Source organism: Megachile rotundata, chromosome 7, assembly GCF_050947335.1.
Source record: "Megachile rotundata isolate GNS110a chromosome 7, iyMegRotu1, whole genome shotgun sequence".
Classification (NCBI taxonomy): domain Eukaryota; kingdom Metazoa; phylum Arthropoda; class Insecta; order Hymenoptera; family Megachilidae; genus Megachile; species Megachile rotundata.
This window is the reverse complement of record NC_134989.1, coordinates 7,777,973-7,792,629: the sequence shown is the minus strand read 5'-3', so window position 1 is coordinate 7,792,629 and position 14,657 is coordinate 7,777,973. Positions and strand designations below refer to the sequence as shown.

Genomic DNA, 14,657 nt, shown 5'->3' with positions numbered 1-14,657 from the left:
TCGAAATCCTAAAGTCCCATTTTGAAATAGGACTAAAAATAGATAAAATTGTTTTTACTGTCTATATTAATATTATTCAATATTTATTACCTATCAAATAACTTCTTTCGCAACACAAAATTTAAATGCAATTATAAGAACAAAAGAATGTTAAAAATATACAGAGGTAATTAAAAAACACACAAAGATAATTAAAAAATTGTTTGCATAAAAGATTATTTATCTGACAAACGGAAAATTTAATGTATCAGAATTCATGCAATGTGTATGTAATGTCTGATATGTATAAGTCTGGCAATCTTATCAGAGTCGTGGTAAAAATATTTCTCGCCGTACGATTTTATACAGTAGGCACGTTATTGCTTCACAAGTTCATCTCGTATTCCACGATGCCGGTACGTATAACCGCATACATAATCGATTTAAATTACCAAAAATGAGATTTGTACTCTTTTCAAATATTTTGAGAATATTTTTCAGTGGCTTTTACGAAAATTATTTTATTAAAATAAATTTTTATTATCAATGAGTATAATAATATTAATAAATTAATAAGAGTATAATAAAATTAATTTTGATGGCATTATTGTAACTGTCATTAAATTGATGAATATAAATATTTAATATATTATAAATAATATAAAATTTTCATTATATAATGTTATTTAAACTAGTTATATTAATTATGTATTGATTGTGTTAGTTATTTTAGTTATATGAATAAAATATACTTTCAATATCGGATCAATACGTTGCGGATGATGAGAAATATTGGCAAACTGTCATACACATACATGTTATACAAATTATCTTATTTACATTGATGTTTGTGATAAGCAGATTTCAGTTCTAAACTTACATAATTTATCTGTATGTGTTGTAGAGATACGAACAAATCTTGGTTTCATTCTATAATTTACACTTTACATCAGCAGTTATTGTTTACAATAATTCTATGAAGTCTCCCATTTAATTTACATTAAATAAAATAATGAAAATTAAGTAAAATAGTGCAAGTATTATTCACTATAAATACTTAAATATGTAGAACAACGACAAAAATGAAAATAAGCTAGCAATTCAAGTTTAAATTTATTAATGCAAAATGTAAAATGTAATATTTTATTAATTTTTGATTGTAGAAAGTACCATTCACTTTTAGAGGACTTATCGTTCCCGTGTTTTCGCCGTTTAATAATGACAGGTAATTCTATTAATATAAATAACAAAACGAATACATACAAATTTAAAATAATAAAGTTAATACATAATGTGATGCGATTCGTGAGAAAAAGTAAATGTTAAGTTAAAAATGTAATTTTATGTTGCTCTTAATTTTTTAATTATATTGATATTCAATATATTAATTCTAGTCTACACACATTTAATTTGTTTTTAACGTTAAACGTTGAAATAAATATTCTGTCAATATTTTCCATTATAAGAACATATCTGCTAAATATTATTTATTGTTAATAATAAAATGAAATTACATACGTACGTTCATTTTATAGTAAATTATTTTGAAGCCATTAGAAACGAATTATGTATGAGTGATCAATTTGATACTTTGTTGAATTTGAACAAGTTGTATCATTCATTAAAATATAAAATACTGTTTTAGGTTATTTTTGTTACCAAATAATTTTAAATTTTATATATTTAAAAATTGATAAATTAGTTTATCAACCAAGAATATCCACCAATCGACTAAAATTATATTATTACTTTATTACTTTATTTTAGCACAAGAAGTCTAAACTTGTCAATCATACCACAATATGCCAACTATTTAGCATCAAAGAAGGTTACCGGCATTCTTGGTAAGCAAAAATTAAACTTTCCTAAAATATAAGGACACGATTTGTGAAATATCTTGTGACCTTTTATTTTTAACGTTATTTTTAATAGTAAATGGAACAACTGGAGAAGGACCATCTCTATCTCTGACTGAAAGGAAGATGGTTGCCGAAGCATGGGCAAACGCTGTAAAAACGACGAAACAACATTTAATGATTCAAGTTGGAGGCGCACCCCTTCCCGATGTCCTTGAACTCGTACGTAAATAATATTCACGACTATAAACTCTATATAACAAATAGAAATAAAAGCTTTCTATACTAAACAATTAAACGAAATGAATAATAAACACACAATTGAATTGAAACGTTTACACTAAAATTACCAAAGTGAACAACTGACCATATTGCAAATTTTTTATTTTAAATTGTCAAATTTGATGAGGCCATTTTTTTGACAACTGTGTTGATTTTCATCGAGGTAAAAAGTTAATGTGAACTTATTGTTAGTTAACTAGCAATGAAGACTGTTCATGTATAAATTGGATTAGTATATCAATACAAAATAGATAAAATTGAATCGTTCATATTCATACAGACTATTTCTAAATTACAAAATGGTTGTTCTCTATCTCTTTAACATAATGTAAGGTACATGTGTAAGCTAATTTCGTTAAATTCACAATTCTATGAATGAAGTCTTTATGAAGACTCCCTATGAAGTCTTTTCTTAATAACATATGAACTTGTTCGTGATTAATATTATAAATTATAAAATTTGTCTTCAAGGCAAAGCATGCTGAAAGCATCAAAGCAGACTCCATTCTCTGTTTACCGGAACTATATTTCAAACCATCGACATCGACGCAATTGGCGGAATATTTGAAATTAGTTGGCTCTGCAGCTCCGAATACACCTCTTCTATATTATCATATTCCAATGTTTACTAATGTGAATGGTAAGTTAATTGATAGAATTATTTAAAGTCTATAGGGATTTATACGGGTCTATACGGAATTTGAAATCTATATCTAGTAGATTTGAAATTTATTATTTTGAAGTTTATACAAAAGCATGTACTTACAGTTCTGGAAAATAGAAACTATAACCCTGTGGTATTGCAATTTTGCAATGTGGTATTTTATTTTGACAAAATTGCAATAAAAAATAAATTAAAATTACAATAATTCCATAGAGAAAAATATACAATGCAAAAATTAGAAATTTTATATGTAAATTAAAAATGTTATATTTTCACTATTTTCAAATAAGTATATTATTTAAAAGAAATGAGACATAGCAGGTTGGACTATAATTTGCACTGTTAAATTCTGTAGAATTTTGATTATTGTAATTATTGTAAAATTTGTACAAGTTTTCCTTTTTCTTACAATCAGTGATTTACTATTCTTAGTTCATTCTTGTGCACGTAAAGTGCTATAAGATAAGTAAACAGAGAACAGCATATATTTAAAAAATAATTTTTTCTAGTGCATATGGGACAATTCCTTGAATCTCTTGGTGAAACAATTCCGACATTCGTGGGAATAAAATTCACGAGTGCCAACTTGGAAGAAGGTGCTCAGGCATTGAATGCCCACAATAAGAAATACGTAATATTCCTAGGAAATGATCAGGTAAATTATATATTCACAATTCGTTTTGTCTTCTTGAATAATTTTTTAAGTAATTTTATTCATACTAATTTGAGCATAATAAACGTATGATATGACTTTTCTTATGAAAAGTGACTTTATTGACACTCACTATTAATAAGTGACAAATTAATCTACACATATTGTGTACTACAAAGTAATAAAGTAAAAATACAAATTTCTAATTTATTCAATTTTATGACAAAAATTATGGACTTATATTTAGTTTCATATAGTAGTTCTATTTATTTTATGAATTTTACTTTATTTATCATGTGTAGTATAGTTTATTTGTCTTGACTTATTCTAGTTAACTTTTTTTACTTATTTTCATTTAATTTTATTAATTTTATTTATTTTAGTTAATAAACGCTGCCTGTGCATTAGGAATGGATTCAGTCATAGCAACAGGCATAAATATGCTTCCAGAACTTGTATTCGAAATTTTCAATGAAATGAAAGCCGGAAACTTGTTGAAAGCAAAAGAAAAACAACAACAACTCACAAAGGCTGTGATGGTTATATCACAACATGGTAAAAATGATTTACTATCTTTTAACGCATATTACTAAAAATAATCATAATAGTTATATTATTAATTTATTCTTGTTTATAACAATAGATGTTACTCTTGTTTAAAATTTTCAAACTTCATAAGAACAGCGTTTAGTCGAATGTGTGATGAATCTGTTAATTATGAATTAATTATACTATTAAATTTCAGGTAACTGGGTAGAAACTATGAAGGTAGCAATGCCCTTATTAACTAATATCAACGTTGGACCTACACGCGCACCTTTGAAAGTTTTACCCCCGCAAGTTAGAACGGTGATGGCAAAAGATTTACAAATTCTAGGATTTCAAGTAAAATTGTAATCTAATAAAAGCAGCAGACATATGTGAATGAATATAAAAAATATTTTTATAAAGAAATATAGCAGAGTTTTTAATCAACCCTTCCTAAGATTTATTAAGTTAATAACCCATAGTTACTTTTATTACAAATCATACTGTTTTACATGAATAAAATACATGATTGCATGAATCAAATATATTTCAACTAATATTTAAATATAAATAACTAATGACATATATAAATAAATAAATTGCATTTGAAGTTTTCATAATAAATCATAGCACTTAAACTTCTAATAAAAAATATACTTTAGACACTCTGTTTAACATTTCGTATTTTAAAGAATATTAACAAAAATATATAAGAGACATTTAATTTTTAGTTTCACTTTTTTTAAGTCCACGATCTTAATTTTTATCCAAAAAAAGTTTAATATTAGAGTCATCAAAAAAACGATAAACATATATATTTATACCAAATCTACTTCAAAATAATCAATCAATTATTTTTTATCCATTATAAATAATTAATTTTTTTATTCGTTCTGTACATGCAAGTTTCGAGTGATTAAAAAATACAGTCGATATCATTATGTAGAAAGATAATTAGGAAAGCTGTTTGTATAAGATTATTACAGTGTCACAAGTGAAGAGTTTAAAAACATCAGAAGTGTGGCTTGATATGTAGTTGAAACCGGTTTATCTGAGTCGTGCTGAAAAGAATTCCTCTTCAATAACTTTTGTACAGTTTACAAATCAGTTCTTTGGTATACACCTCGTATTCCACGATGCCGGTACGTATAACCTTGTACATCATCAATATTATTAATTTATATTGACAAAATTAAAAATTACTTTTTTCCAATACTTTATAATACTTTGCTTAATATTTTATGGATAATCTTTTTGGTTATGTTGCTTCTACAAATTAATATAAGTTATTTTTATTCACATAAATGTTTATCAACAATAAATATCTAATTTTCAAAATTAATTAATAACGTATTATGAACAATCACGATAATTCTTCTTAAAATTAAATATTAATACTGTAATTTATTTTGTGATATTAATATTAAATTTATTTTTAACAAGTCATCTAGTTATTGATTTTAAAAGTTCTCGTTGCGCGAGATAGTCTAAACAAGATGTACATCACAATTATTAGACAGTTAAGATAAACTGTTTTATATCGATATCTACTATTTTGTTTTGATTGATGTTTGTGATAAGTAGATTTCGTAATTTGTAAGACACCAATTGTACAAGTATACATACTTGTGTATAAACACTTGAACCTCATTTTTAAAATGTAACCTTTTTCTGAAGATTCATATTTTGATATATTAATTTTAATTTTATGTATAATTTAGTATAAACAATTGTCATTAAATGTTTCTTTAAATGTTAAATTGAAACTATAAGTTGAAAATACGAATATGTAGTAAAAAGTCATTGTGGAAACCTTAAGGATGCAGATTTACATATTATTGATAAATGAAGATAATTTATCAATTATAGATTGCAATTCGCTTAACTTGACCTTCCTTCATATATCAAATCTTCATAACACTCATTCGATTCTTATATGTCATATAAAAAATAAAACCTAATGATATTTGACTTTGTAATTATAATTGTTTAAGCACCTTTAATAAAAGTCCATTTTCACGTTAACATGACATTCAATTAAAAAATTATTGAATTCTAAATATTAATTCGTGATTAAATCGAAAATAGCATAGGAGTTTAATTGAAAACTTAAATTTAAATTTGCGAATGTAAATTCTTTATTATACATTATTACGACAAACTTAATTAATTTCTAATTATAGAGAATACCGTTCACATATAAAGGTCTTATCGTCCCCGTCTTTTCACCGTTTAATAATGACAGGTAACATTTTTCATGTTTTTATACAGCGAAATATATAAAACAAAATAAAATAATAAACGAGTCAATATTTAAACATTATTCGCTTTCTAGATACTTGTATAGCCTGTTTATAAAAATTTAATCTTTATACAAACGTTTAAACTTCAACTTTATTTCGCATAATTATTACTTCATACTAATTTTGTGTCAAGTCTTTACGCTCACGAATTTGACATAACACGATCAAATGCAGTACGATTTAAAAAGACCTTCTGTTCAACTAAAGTTATTTAGTTTTGCTATTTTGCTGTTTAATTTTAGTGTAAGGAGTCTAAACTTGTCAGTTGTACCGCAGTACGCCAAATATTTAGCTTCAAAGAAAGTTAATGGAGTTCTTGGTGAGTAAACATCATACATATTTTACTTTCAATATGTTTCAATATGTTTACTCAAAAATTCTTGGACCAATGATCATAGCAGTCGAGGCCCATATAAAATTAATCAATCAATCAATCAAAAATTCTTTCTATAAATTTTGTGCAGTAGCTGCACACAGAAATCATATATGCATGCATGTAAATATGTAGACGGATGAAATACAGTATGTATAACTGTACAATAACATATACTGTAAAATACAGTATATACATATATACTGTAACTCGCTGTTGCTCGCTGCGGGGTTCTCCACTTCTCAGACCCCTTTCAACCACCTTCCTACACCTTTGACAATTTTTTTTTTAAGATTTTTGCCCATTTTAAAAAAGTTTCTTTCTCTGACAAAAAACCATATCTACCATAGTTTTGTCTGTACCTTCATGCAGATTTACATGTTATTGATAAATGAAGATATTTTATCAATTATAGATTAATTCACTTAACTTGACCTTCCTTCATATGTCTAATCTTCATATCACTCATTCGATTCTCACATGTCACATACAAAACAAAACCAAATCTTCATGTGAGTGAGTGTGGATGGAGTCTTATAATATTTTTATGTGAACTGTAAAATAATAATGTGTTGAAATGTTTCATGACTAATAGTCAATGGAACAACTGGAGAAGGTCCGTCCATGTCTGTAGGCGAGAGGAAGTTACATGCTGAAGCATGGGCCGACGTTGTAAAAACGACAAAACAACATTTGATGATTCAAGTAGGAGGTGCACCGCTTCCCGATGTTCTTGAACTCGTACGTAAATAATATTCACTACCATAAAATTTATATGTAAATGAAAATCTTTTTACCTTCATAAGATTTTGTATGCAAATCTCTTCACTATCGTAAGATTTTATATGCAAATCTCTTCACTATCGCAAGATTTTGTGTGCAAATTTTCAATGTTTATCGGCCATTATGAATGCGGATTATACAATTTGAAGTAGTTAGAGTCGGTTAGATATAAACCGTATCCTATATGATAATAATTGGAATAATAGTTTTTTCATTTTTGTAGCTAATGATCTTCAGTTTCTATCGTTTTCATTTGAATTTCATTTTGAATTTTCATTTTGAATTTCAATTGTGGGTATTAATTCTTATTATTAATACCTCCCTGAAAGAAATAATGATCCTGAGAAAAATAATTGCAATCTTAACAGAACATGAAGAATACTTTTCTGTAGGATGTAAGTCGACTCCATAAGACTGATACTATTTTTAATAATTTTATTTTGAAGGAAGTAAAAAATATACGTGAAATATCAAAACTCATATAAGATGAAATCTGTCGTATTTAATTAACTATACAATAAGAAAAGTAAAAAATAACAAGGTATATTCAAGAATTAAAATATCCAACTGTTTTATATTTTCAAAATTGAATCTCAGATTCCGAAACAGTAAACAATTTCTTTCATTTCTATTATAATGAAAAATTTGCATTTGAAGAAATTAAAGATAATAATAAATATCATCAAGAACTAAAATATTTGGGCCAATGATTATAACAGTCGAGCATATAAAATCAATCAATCAATCAAATCAACTAAAATATTTAATTACGAATTGCTTCCATATATAAAAAATTACTGAAATTATAAAACTGGTGAACGATTTTTTTCTTTCTGTAGAAATAAAATATTTGCAGTTTGCAAAGCGCACATCCTACATATCAGTATCTAAATTTATGCAATGTAATATAAATCAATAAGGCACGTACAAACTTGTGATGTACAAACAGTTGTTCAGCTATTGTGGAAATGTCCTCTTCGTTGTTCTTATTTATAAAATTTGTCTTTAAGGCAAAGCATGCTGAGAATATCAAAGCAGATTCTATACTCTGTCTACCGGAATTATATTTCAAACCATCATCCCCAGAACAAATTATCGAGTACTTAAAATTAGTCGGCTCTGCAGCACCGAGTACACCTCTTCTATATTATCATATTCCAGTACTCACTAACGTTAATGGTAAGATAACAAACAATATACTTTACAATATTCATTAAAACATATTAGAGCTTGTAATATAACCAAAGCAATGATGTATTATTTATAATATAAAGCAAGAAAATGACACTTTATTTTATAGTCTATTAACACTAAAACTATCAAACCGGTCAAATGATCGTTCCACAAGTTTCTTATTATAAGACACACATTTTGTTAAAGTACGTTCCTTGAAATCAGCATTGATTTTTATCAAGATAAAGACTAAATGTGTGTACTAATTTATGTTTTGTCGTTTGTTTATTTATTATTTAACTTCATTTTTAATTTCAAATTAAGTATACATTATGTGCCGGTAGGTTTAGTGTTAATCAGAATTGTGGCTGAAATCTCAAATTTTATGAAACAATATAAAGTACAATGTTTTAATAATTTTGAAATAACTTCAAACCTCGTGAAATACTTTTTATGTCATGTGTAAATGTAACATTTGCAAAATTTATTCATAATGCAGTATTAAATTCGTTTAATTAGATGACAATTATTTATTCATAATGCAGTATTAAATTCTCATAAGTTATTTATTCATAATGCAGTATTAAATAAATTCTGTAGAATGAATTATCGTAAATATTTAATATTCCGCTTTTCCCGTGTGAAAATGAATTACAAATTACGACATAAATGGACAATGCGTTTATAAAAATTATTTACAGTGCATATGAGACAATTCCTTGAATCAGTGGGGGAAAAAATTCCAACATTTGCGGGAATAAAATTCACAAGCGCTAATTTGGAAGAAGGTACTCAAGCATTAAATGTTGGTAACAAAAAGTATGCAGTGTTCCTTGGAAATAATCAGGTGGGTTTTACTTTTAATTTCACTGAAAACTTTAATAATATTATTTTTTATATTTTTTATAACGCTTGTAATTTTATTTTTAACATATTTAATGACTTTTATGATATTATTCTAATTAATTCTGTTTATTATAGCAGGTCTAAACATTTATTATGAGATGTCAGTATAACATTTATTATAACAGGAAATATTTGTTATATCATTTTCAATGTTATTTTACACTATATTTTCATTATATTTGTTTCAGACAATAAGTGCTGCCTACACATTAGGAATCGATTCATTCATATCAACAACCGCCAACATGTTACCGGAACTAGTACTCGAAATTATGGCCGAAGGGAAAGCTGGAAATATGTTTAAAATGAGAGAAAAACAAGAACTATTGACAAAGGCTGTGATTGCTACATCAAAACATGGTAAAAATAGTTAACTCCTTTTAATGTCATTTCAACTTTGAAAATAATGTTGATACATCATGCACTACCTTTTTACTAAATATCTAATACATTTACTGCACTTATATCTAATTTATGCTATAAAAACATGTCTGCAAATGGAACAAATGAATATGTGAATTATATTTGCAAAATTAAATTACAGGTGCTTGGGCAGAGAGTTCAAAAGTAGCAATGCCCTTATTGACCAATGTTAATCCTGGTCCTGTACGTGCACCATTGAGAGTTTTACCTCCGCAAGCCTCACAAACAATGAAGAAAGATTTTGAAAATTTAGAATTTCAAATACATGAGTAAATTTCACGCTAAAACAAAAATAGTCAACCGTGTCATCCGATTGAATTGGTTGAGTGGTGCAAAAGAAGAGCGTGGACAAAAAAGTTGAAAAATTAAGTACATAAGCGCGAGCAAATTCCATTTTGCATTAAAGTCTACGAGGATATAGTTTTTCGGTAATTATTCCTCCGCGGCACGCGCAGGCGCCGCGCAGGAGGAATATACACGACAATGAGTATGCAACATCGTTAATTACTCACTTTCAGAGCACAGTCTATGAACTTTTATGATTAAAGAATGGTCAGCAATGCATTATTTATATGGTCCGATCATAAAAGTTCATAAATAATCTTCGGGTAATGAGTAATTAATTATTTTGTGTCAGCATTGAGATATGTACATACATGAGCCGCCTATGTCAATTCTACTGCGCATGCAAAGTGCAATATTTCGGCACTTTGATGACGTAGTATGGTCCCTGAGGCATTTAGAAACAAATTTCTATTAGGGTTCGATGCGTTTTGATGCTTAAAAAAGCCAGGAAATCAATTTTTGTAGAATTCGGGTCAAAACGGTACAGGTGGCGCCATCTAGCGGCGAGCGGCGGAACTATGAAAAACTAAAATTTCGATTTTCTCGAAAACTAGAAAATTTTAAGTACTTCTGAAGGTCAGCAATTGTTCTATGACCTCTCTGGAACCTATATATTGCTGCAAGAACCCCCTAAAAGCGCTAGGAAAGAAAATAGAAAAATAGTCCAAAACATGGACTAAAAAATTGGCGTCCATCTAGCGGTGAAAGTTGGAACTACAAAAACATAAAAATGCTATTTTCTCGAAAATTAGCGAACTTTGAGTACTTCCGAGGCTCAGAAAGTGTTATGTGATCGTATTAGGAGCAAAATAATGCAATGAAAGCTTCCTAAAGGCTTTAATAACGAAAATAAAAAAAATGTCATTTTATGGAGAAAATTTGTGCTGCCATCTAGCGGCGAAACTGCGAACTAAACTGAAAAAACGTATGTCCGAACACGCCTTAAGGGAGTCAAACAAAAAGTGATTTTTTGGGCTTAATAGGTAAAAAAATGAATAACTTATTTAACAAATATTGCTTTAAAATGTCTAAAGAAGCATACTGCATCGTTAAAGTTGCGAAATATTACTTTTTATATTTTTCTTTAACGCGTGTTCCGACATACGTTTTTTCAGTTTAGTTCGCAGTTTCGCCGCTAGATGGCGCCACAAATTTTCTCCATAAAATGACATTTTTTTAATTTTCTTTATTAAAGCTTTCAGGAAACTTTTATTGCTTTATATTGTTTCTAATTCGATCACATAACACTTTTTCAGCCTCGGAAGTACTCAAAGTTCGCTAATTTTCGAGAAAATCGCATTTTTATGTTTTTGTAGTTCCAACTTTCACCGCTAGATGGACGCCAATTTTTTATTCCATGTTTTGGACTGTTTTTCTATTTTCTTTTCTAGCGCGTTTAGAGAGTTCTTGCGGCAATATATAGATTCCAGAGAGGTCATAGAACAATTTCTGACCCTCGGAAGTACTTAAAATTCTCTAGTTTTCGAGAAAATAGAAATTTTAGTTTTTCGTGGCTCCGCCGCTCGCCGCTAGATGGCGCCATCTGTACCGTTTTGGACCGAATTCTACAAAAATTGATTTTCTGGCTTTATTAGGCACCAAAACGCATCGAACCCTAATAGAAATTCGTTTCTAAATGCCTCAGGAACCATACTACGTCGCCAAAGTGCCGAAATATTCATTTTTTTATTTTCCTCATGTGCGTGTTCGGACCCTCATATTTTAGGTTCAGTTCACCCGTTTCGCCGCTAAATGGACGCCAATTTTTTAGTCCATAAACTACACTATTTGTAACGGTTTGCTACTGCGCATGGGGTCAAAGTTCAAAATTGATCGTTAATTTCCAGGAAAGTATTTCAGCGCAGAGTGAAATTTTTTCACCCCTTAAACCTGAACGGCTCAAGTTGATCTCGATATGTCCAAGAATATTTTTTGAACAAAAATATATGTATAAAACTGTATATTTATCCGGAAATAGTGTTTTTAAAATACATGTATTGAATATCAAACGGTAGGTGTTTTGCAATATTCCCAATAACGAAAATTCTAAATGCGAGCAAATTTAACTTTTACATTGAAGTCTCTGAGGATCAGTTTTTTCGGTGATTATTCCTGCGTGGCAAGTCCGATTTCAAATTTTTTTTTCTATGTCCATCTCGATGTACATACGCATGTGCGTGCAAAATTTGATGAGAATTGGTTAAGTGCAAAAGATAAACACGGACAAAGAAGTTGCAAAACCAAGTATAAGAGCTTCGCTCGCCTTCTGCTCGCTCGTTCAATAAAATAAAATAAAAGGAAACTGTGTTTAATACTTTCTTCGAAAAAATTCCTAGTTATATAAATAATATGAATTTACAATTGTATATTGTTTAATAAATTTTTATTTATAAACTATACATTTATACAGCGTGTTTTATTTATTAAACTGCATCACCTTAAATATTAGGAAATGCTGTATTCACAGAGTACACAATACTGAGTATTGTTAATGTATAATTAAATATAATAGTGCTGTTTACAATATATTCCGCGGGTCAAAAGTTGTGAATTATCGGTTCAAAACAATTTGCATACTGCTTCCCGTCGATGACACAGAAAGTGACATAAAAATGGAAACAATTTTCTTTCAAGTTGCCAACAAAAATTCTCACAGATACCTTCTTTTACAAAAAAGAGCTTATTTATAAAATTTGATCAATAAGAGAGTATGATAGTTTTCCGAAGTTTCGCCAAAATGTATTTTTATCTCCAAATGTTGAAAAACAACTTCTTGTTTCGATCATTTCAATTTCTTATTTGATCGTCAGATAACGCTAGATGTATCAATTCGAAACAGCGCTCGAAAATATGAATTGTATAATATACATAAAACTTAATCTTCCAAAATACTTTATAAATTACTCTAAAATGAACCTTGTAAATTGCTTTATAATAAACTATAGTCTTTCACATTTTATTTACATATTAAATCTTCTCAGTATGTAAGATTGACTATATTTTACACATACTGTTTTTTATAGTTGATAAAGAACAACTAAGCGCGTTTCATACATGACATACACAATTACCCTTAAATTTATTACATGGAAGAAAGTATTACCACTGCATTAATAATTCTATTATTAATAGGCTATTAACTAAGAATTACTTGCGATAGATGGATGTTTACAATATCTTCTGATTATGCTTTTGATCCTCCTACAAGAAAATGGCAGCCTTAGGTGCAGAATGCGGAGATTTTCTAGAGTTTCAGGTATTTTTCATGTATATTATAGAATTATATGAAATATTTGCTTCTTTTAACTGTAAACTCTGCCTTTTTAATTTATAACCTAAACATTTTGTACAAACAATATGTATCTCAGTTAATCTATACAGAGCACGCGCATACATATAATTCAGGTTACATGATAGTTCATGTATTTTATAAAGTATCTAAGCTTTAAGATATTAAAATTGACACTGCTATCACGTGACGAAGTGATAAAATTGTTAAACTGAATATTACAAAATAATATATTAGCATCTAATTTTTAAATCTTAGTTTAGGTTAGGGTACTTCTATAGTTAAGTCACTAAAGCATAAATCTAATATAGCACATATATCATGTACAACAAAAATGTATTGACGTATGAAATGTAATAATAATTTATGTATTATAAATATATAATTATTAGAATATATATTAAACTTGTAAACTTTATTAATTTTCAATGTTATTTTTGCATATATTTCTTGCAGGTATTATTCTATTAAAATTTATTTTATGACAATTATTTTTGTTACAGGATGCATTACAAAAAATGCGGCAAATTGATGATAAAATTATTTATATGCTGAATGCTATAATTCCAACAGAGTCATTCAAAAGCCAAGTTGACCCCAAGGCTCAATGCAAGGAATTATTTGAACAAATTCAGTCAGGTCATAAAGAAAGAGAAATGGCCATTACAAGATGTTTAAATGCATCAAAAGAAAAAGTACAGCAATTGAAAGCGCAAAGAGATAATGGTGATGATAGCTTACAACTTCTTAAAACATTAAGGAAAGAACAGAATACTTTACGTTTGTTACAGTCAGAATTAGGAGTAGAAGAAATTGTAAAAAAACGTACAGTTGATGTATATCAAGAAAAATGTCGTAGTTTTTATAAACCTATAAATATAAAATCATAATAATGTAAATAATTATATGAATAGTTAGAAACATCCTTTTTTATACCATTATTGTTGCAGTTTCATTTACCATAACCCTTGAAGACACAATAATTTGTAACTATATAGTGTCTACAATTATAGAAACAAATAAAGATGTTTAGTAATTACATTAATAATATAATAAATATAAACAACTGGTAAATGTGAAAATAATGATTGTATTCTGTTG

The 14,657-nt window shown here is 28.0% G+C and overlaps 3 protein-coding genes across 7 annotated transcripts; all 3 read left to right on the top strand.

Moving 5' to 3' along the window:
* Positions 1 to 295: 295 nt before the first annotated feature.
* Positions 296 to 4,387, top strand: LOC100880318 (N-acetylneuraminate lyase-like). Its single transcript, XM_012292968.2, has 8 exons — positions 296 to 395; positions 1,143 to 1,204; positions 1,747 to 1,823; positions 1,912 to 2,057; positions 2,589 to 2,757; positions 3,291 to 3,436; positions 3,817 to 3,988; positions 4,179 to 4,387. Exons 1-8 carry the CDS (start codon positions 390 to 392, stop codon positions 4,328 to 4,330), a joined length of 930 nt encoding a protein of 309 aa, XP_012148358.2. The 5' UTR covers positions 296 to 389; the 3' UTR covers positions 4,331 to 4,387.
* Positions 4,388 to 4,872: 485 nt separating this feature from the next.
* LOC100880429 (N-acetylneuraminate lyase) lies at positions 4,873 to 12,666 on the top strand. 4 transcript variants are annotated; one of them, XM_012292969.2, is made up of 8 exons: positions 4,873 to 5,103; positions 6,145 to 6,206; positions 6,507 to 6,583; positions 7,233 to 7,378; positions 8,431 to 8,599; positions 9,295 to 9,440; positions 9,688 to 9,859; positions 10,044 to 12,666. In XM_012292969.2, exons 1-8 carry the CDS (start codon positions 5,098 to 5,100, stop codon positions 10,193 to 10,195), a joined length of 930 nt encoding a protein of 309 aa, XP_012148359.1. In that variant the 5' UTR covers positions 4,873 to 5,097; the 3' UTR covers positions 10,196 to 12,666. The 4 variants fall into 4 exon arrangements, with proteins under 4 accessions (XP_012148359.1, XP_012148360.1, XP_076390106.1 ...); XM_012292970.2 differs by lacking the exon at positions 6,507 to 6,583 and having other exon boundaries at positions 4,875 to 5,103; XM_076533991.1 differs by lacking the exon at positions 6,145 to 6,206 and having other exon boundaries at positions 4,877 to 5,103.
* Positions 12,667 to 13,319: 653 nt separating this feature from the next.
* Ccdc58 (Coiled-coil domain-containing 58) lies at positions 13,320 to 14,497 on the top strand. 2 transcript variants are annotated; one of them, XM_012292972.2, is made up of 2 exons: positions 13,320 to 13,523; positions 14,060 to 14,497. In XM_012292972.2, exons 1-2 carry the CDS (start codon positions 13,479 to 13,481, stop codon positions 14,444 to 14,446), a joined length of 432 nt encoding a protein of 143 aa, XP_012148362.1. In that variant the 5' UTR covers positions 13,320 to 13,478; the 3' UTR covers positions 14,447 to 14,497. The 2 variants fall into 2 exon arrangements, with proteins under 2 accessions (XP_012148362.1, XP_012148363.1); XM_012292973.2 differs by lacking the exon at positions 13,320 to 13,523 and adding an exon at positions 13,655 to 13,909.
* The last annotated feature ends 160 nt before the right edge of the window (positions 14,498 to 14,657 follow it).

Coding starts and splice junctions, on each gene's coding strand:
- LOC100880429 (XM_012292969.2), top strand. Junction 7,379..8,430: donor TTCCCGATGTTCTTGAACTC/GTACGTAAATAA, acceptor TTTGTCTTTAAG/GCAAAGCATGCTGAGAATAT. Junction 8,600..9,294: donor AGTACTCACTAACGTTAATG/GTAAGATAACAA, acceptor AATTATTTACAG/TGCATATGAGACAATTCCTT.
- LOC100880318 (XM_012292968.2), top strand. Junction 2,058..2,588: donor TTCCCGATGTCCTTGAACTC/GTACGTAAATAA, acceptor TTTGTCTTCAAG/GCAAAGCATGCTGAAAGCAT. Junction 3,437..3,816: donor TATTCCTAGGAAATGATCAG/GTAAATTATATA, acceptor TATTTATTTTAG/TTAATAAACGCTGCCTGTGC.
- Ccdc58 (XM_012292972.2), top strand. CDS start 13,479: ATGGCAGCCTTAGGTGCAGAATGCGGAGATTTTCTAGAGTTTCAG. Junction 13,524..14,059: donor GAGATTTTCTAGAGTTTCAG/GTATTTTTCATG, acceptor TTTTTGTTACAG/GATGCATTACAAAAAATGCG.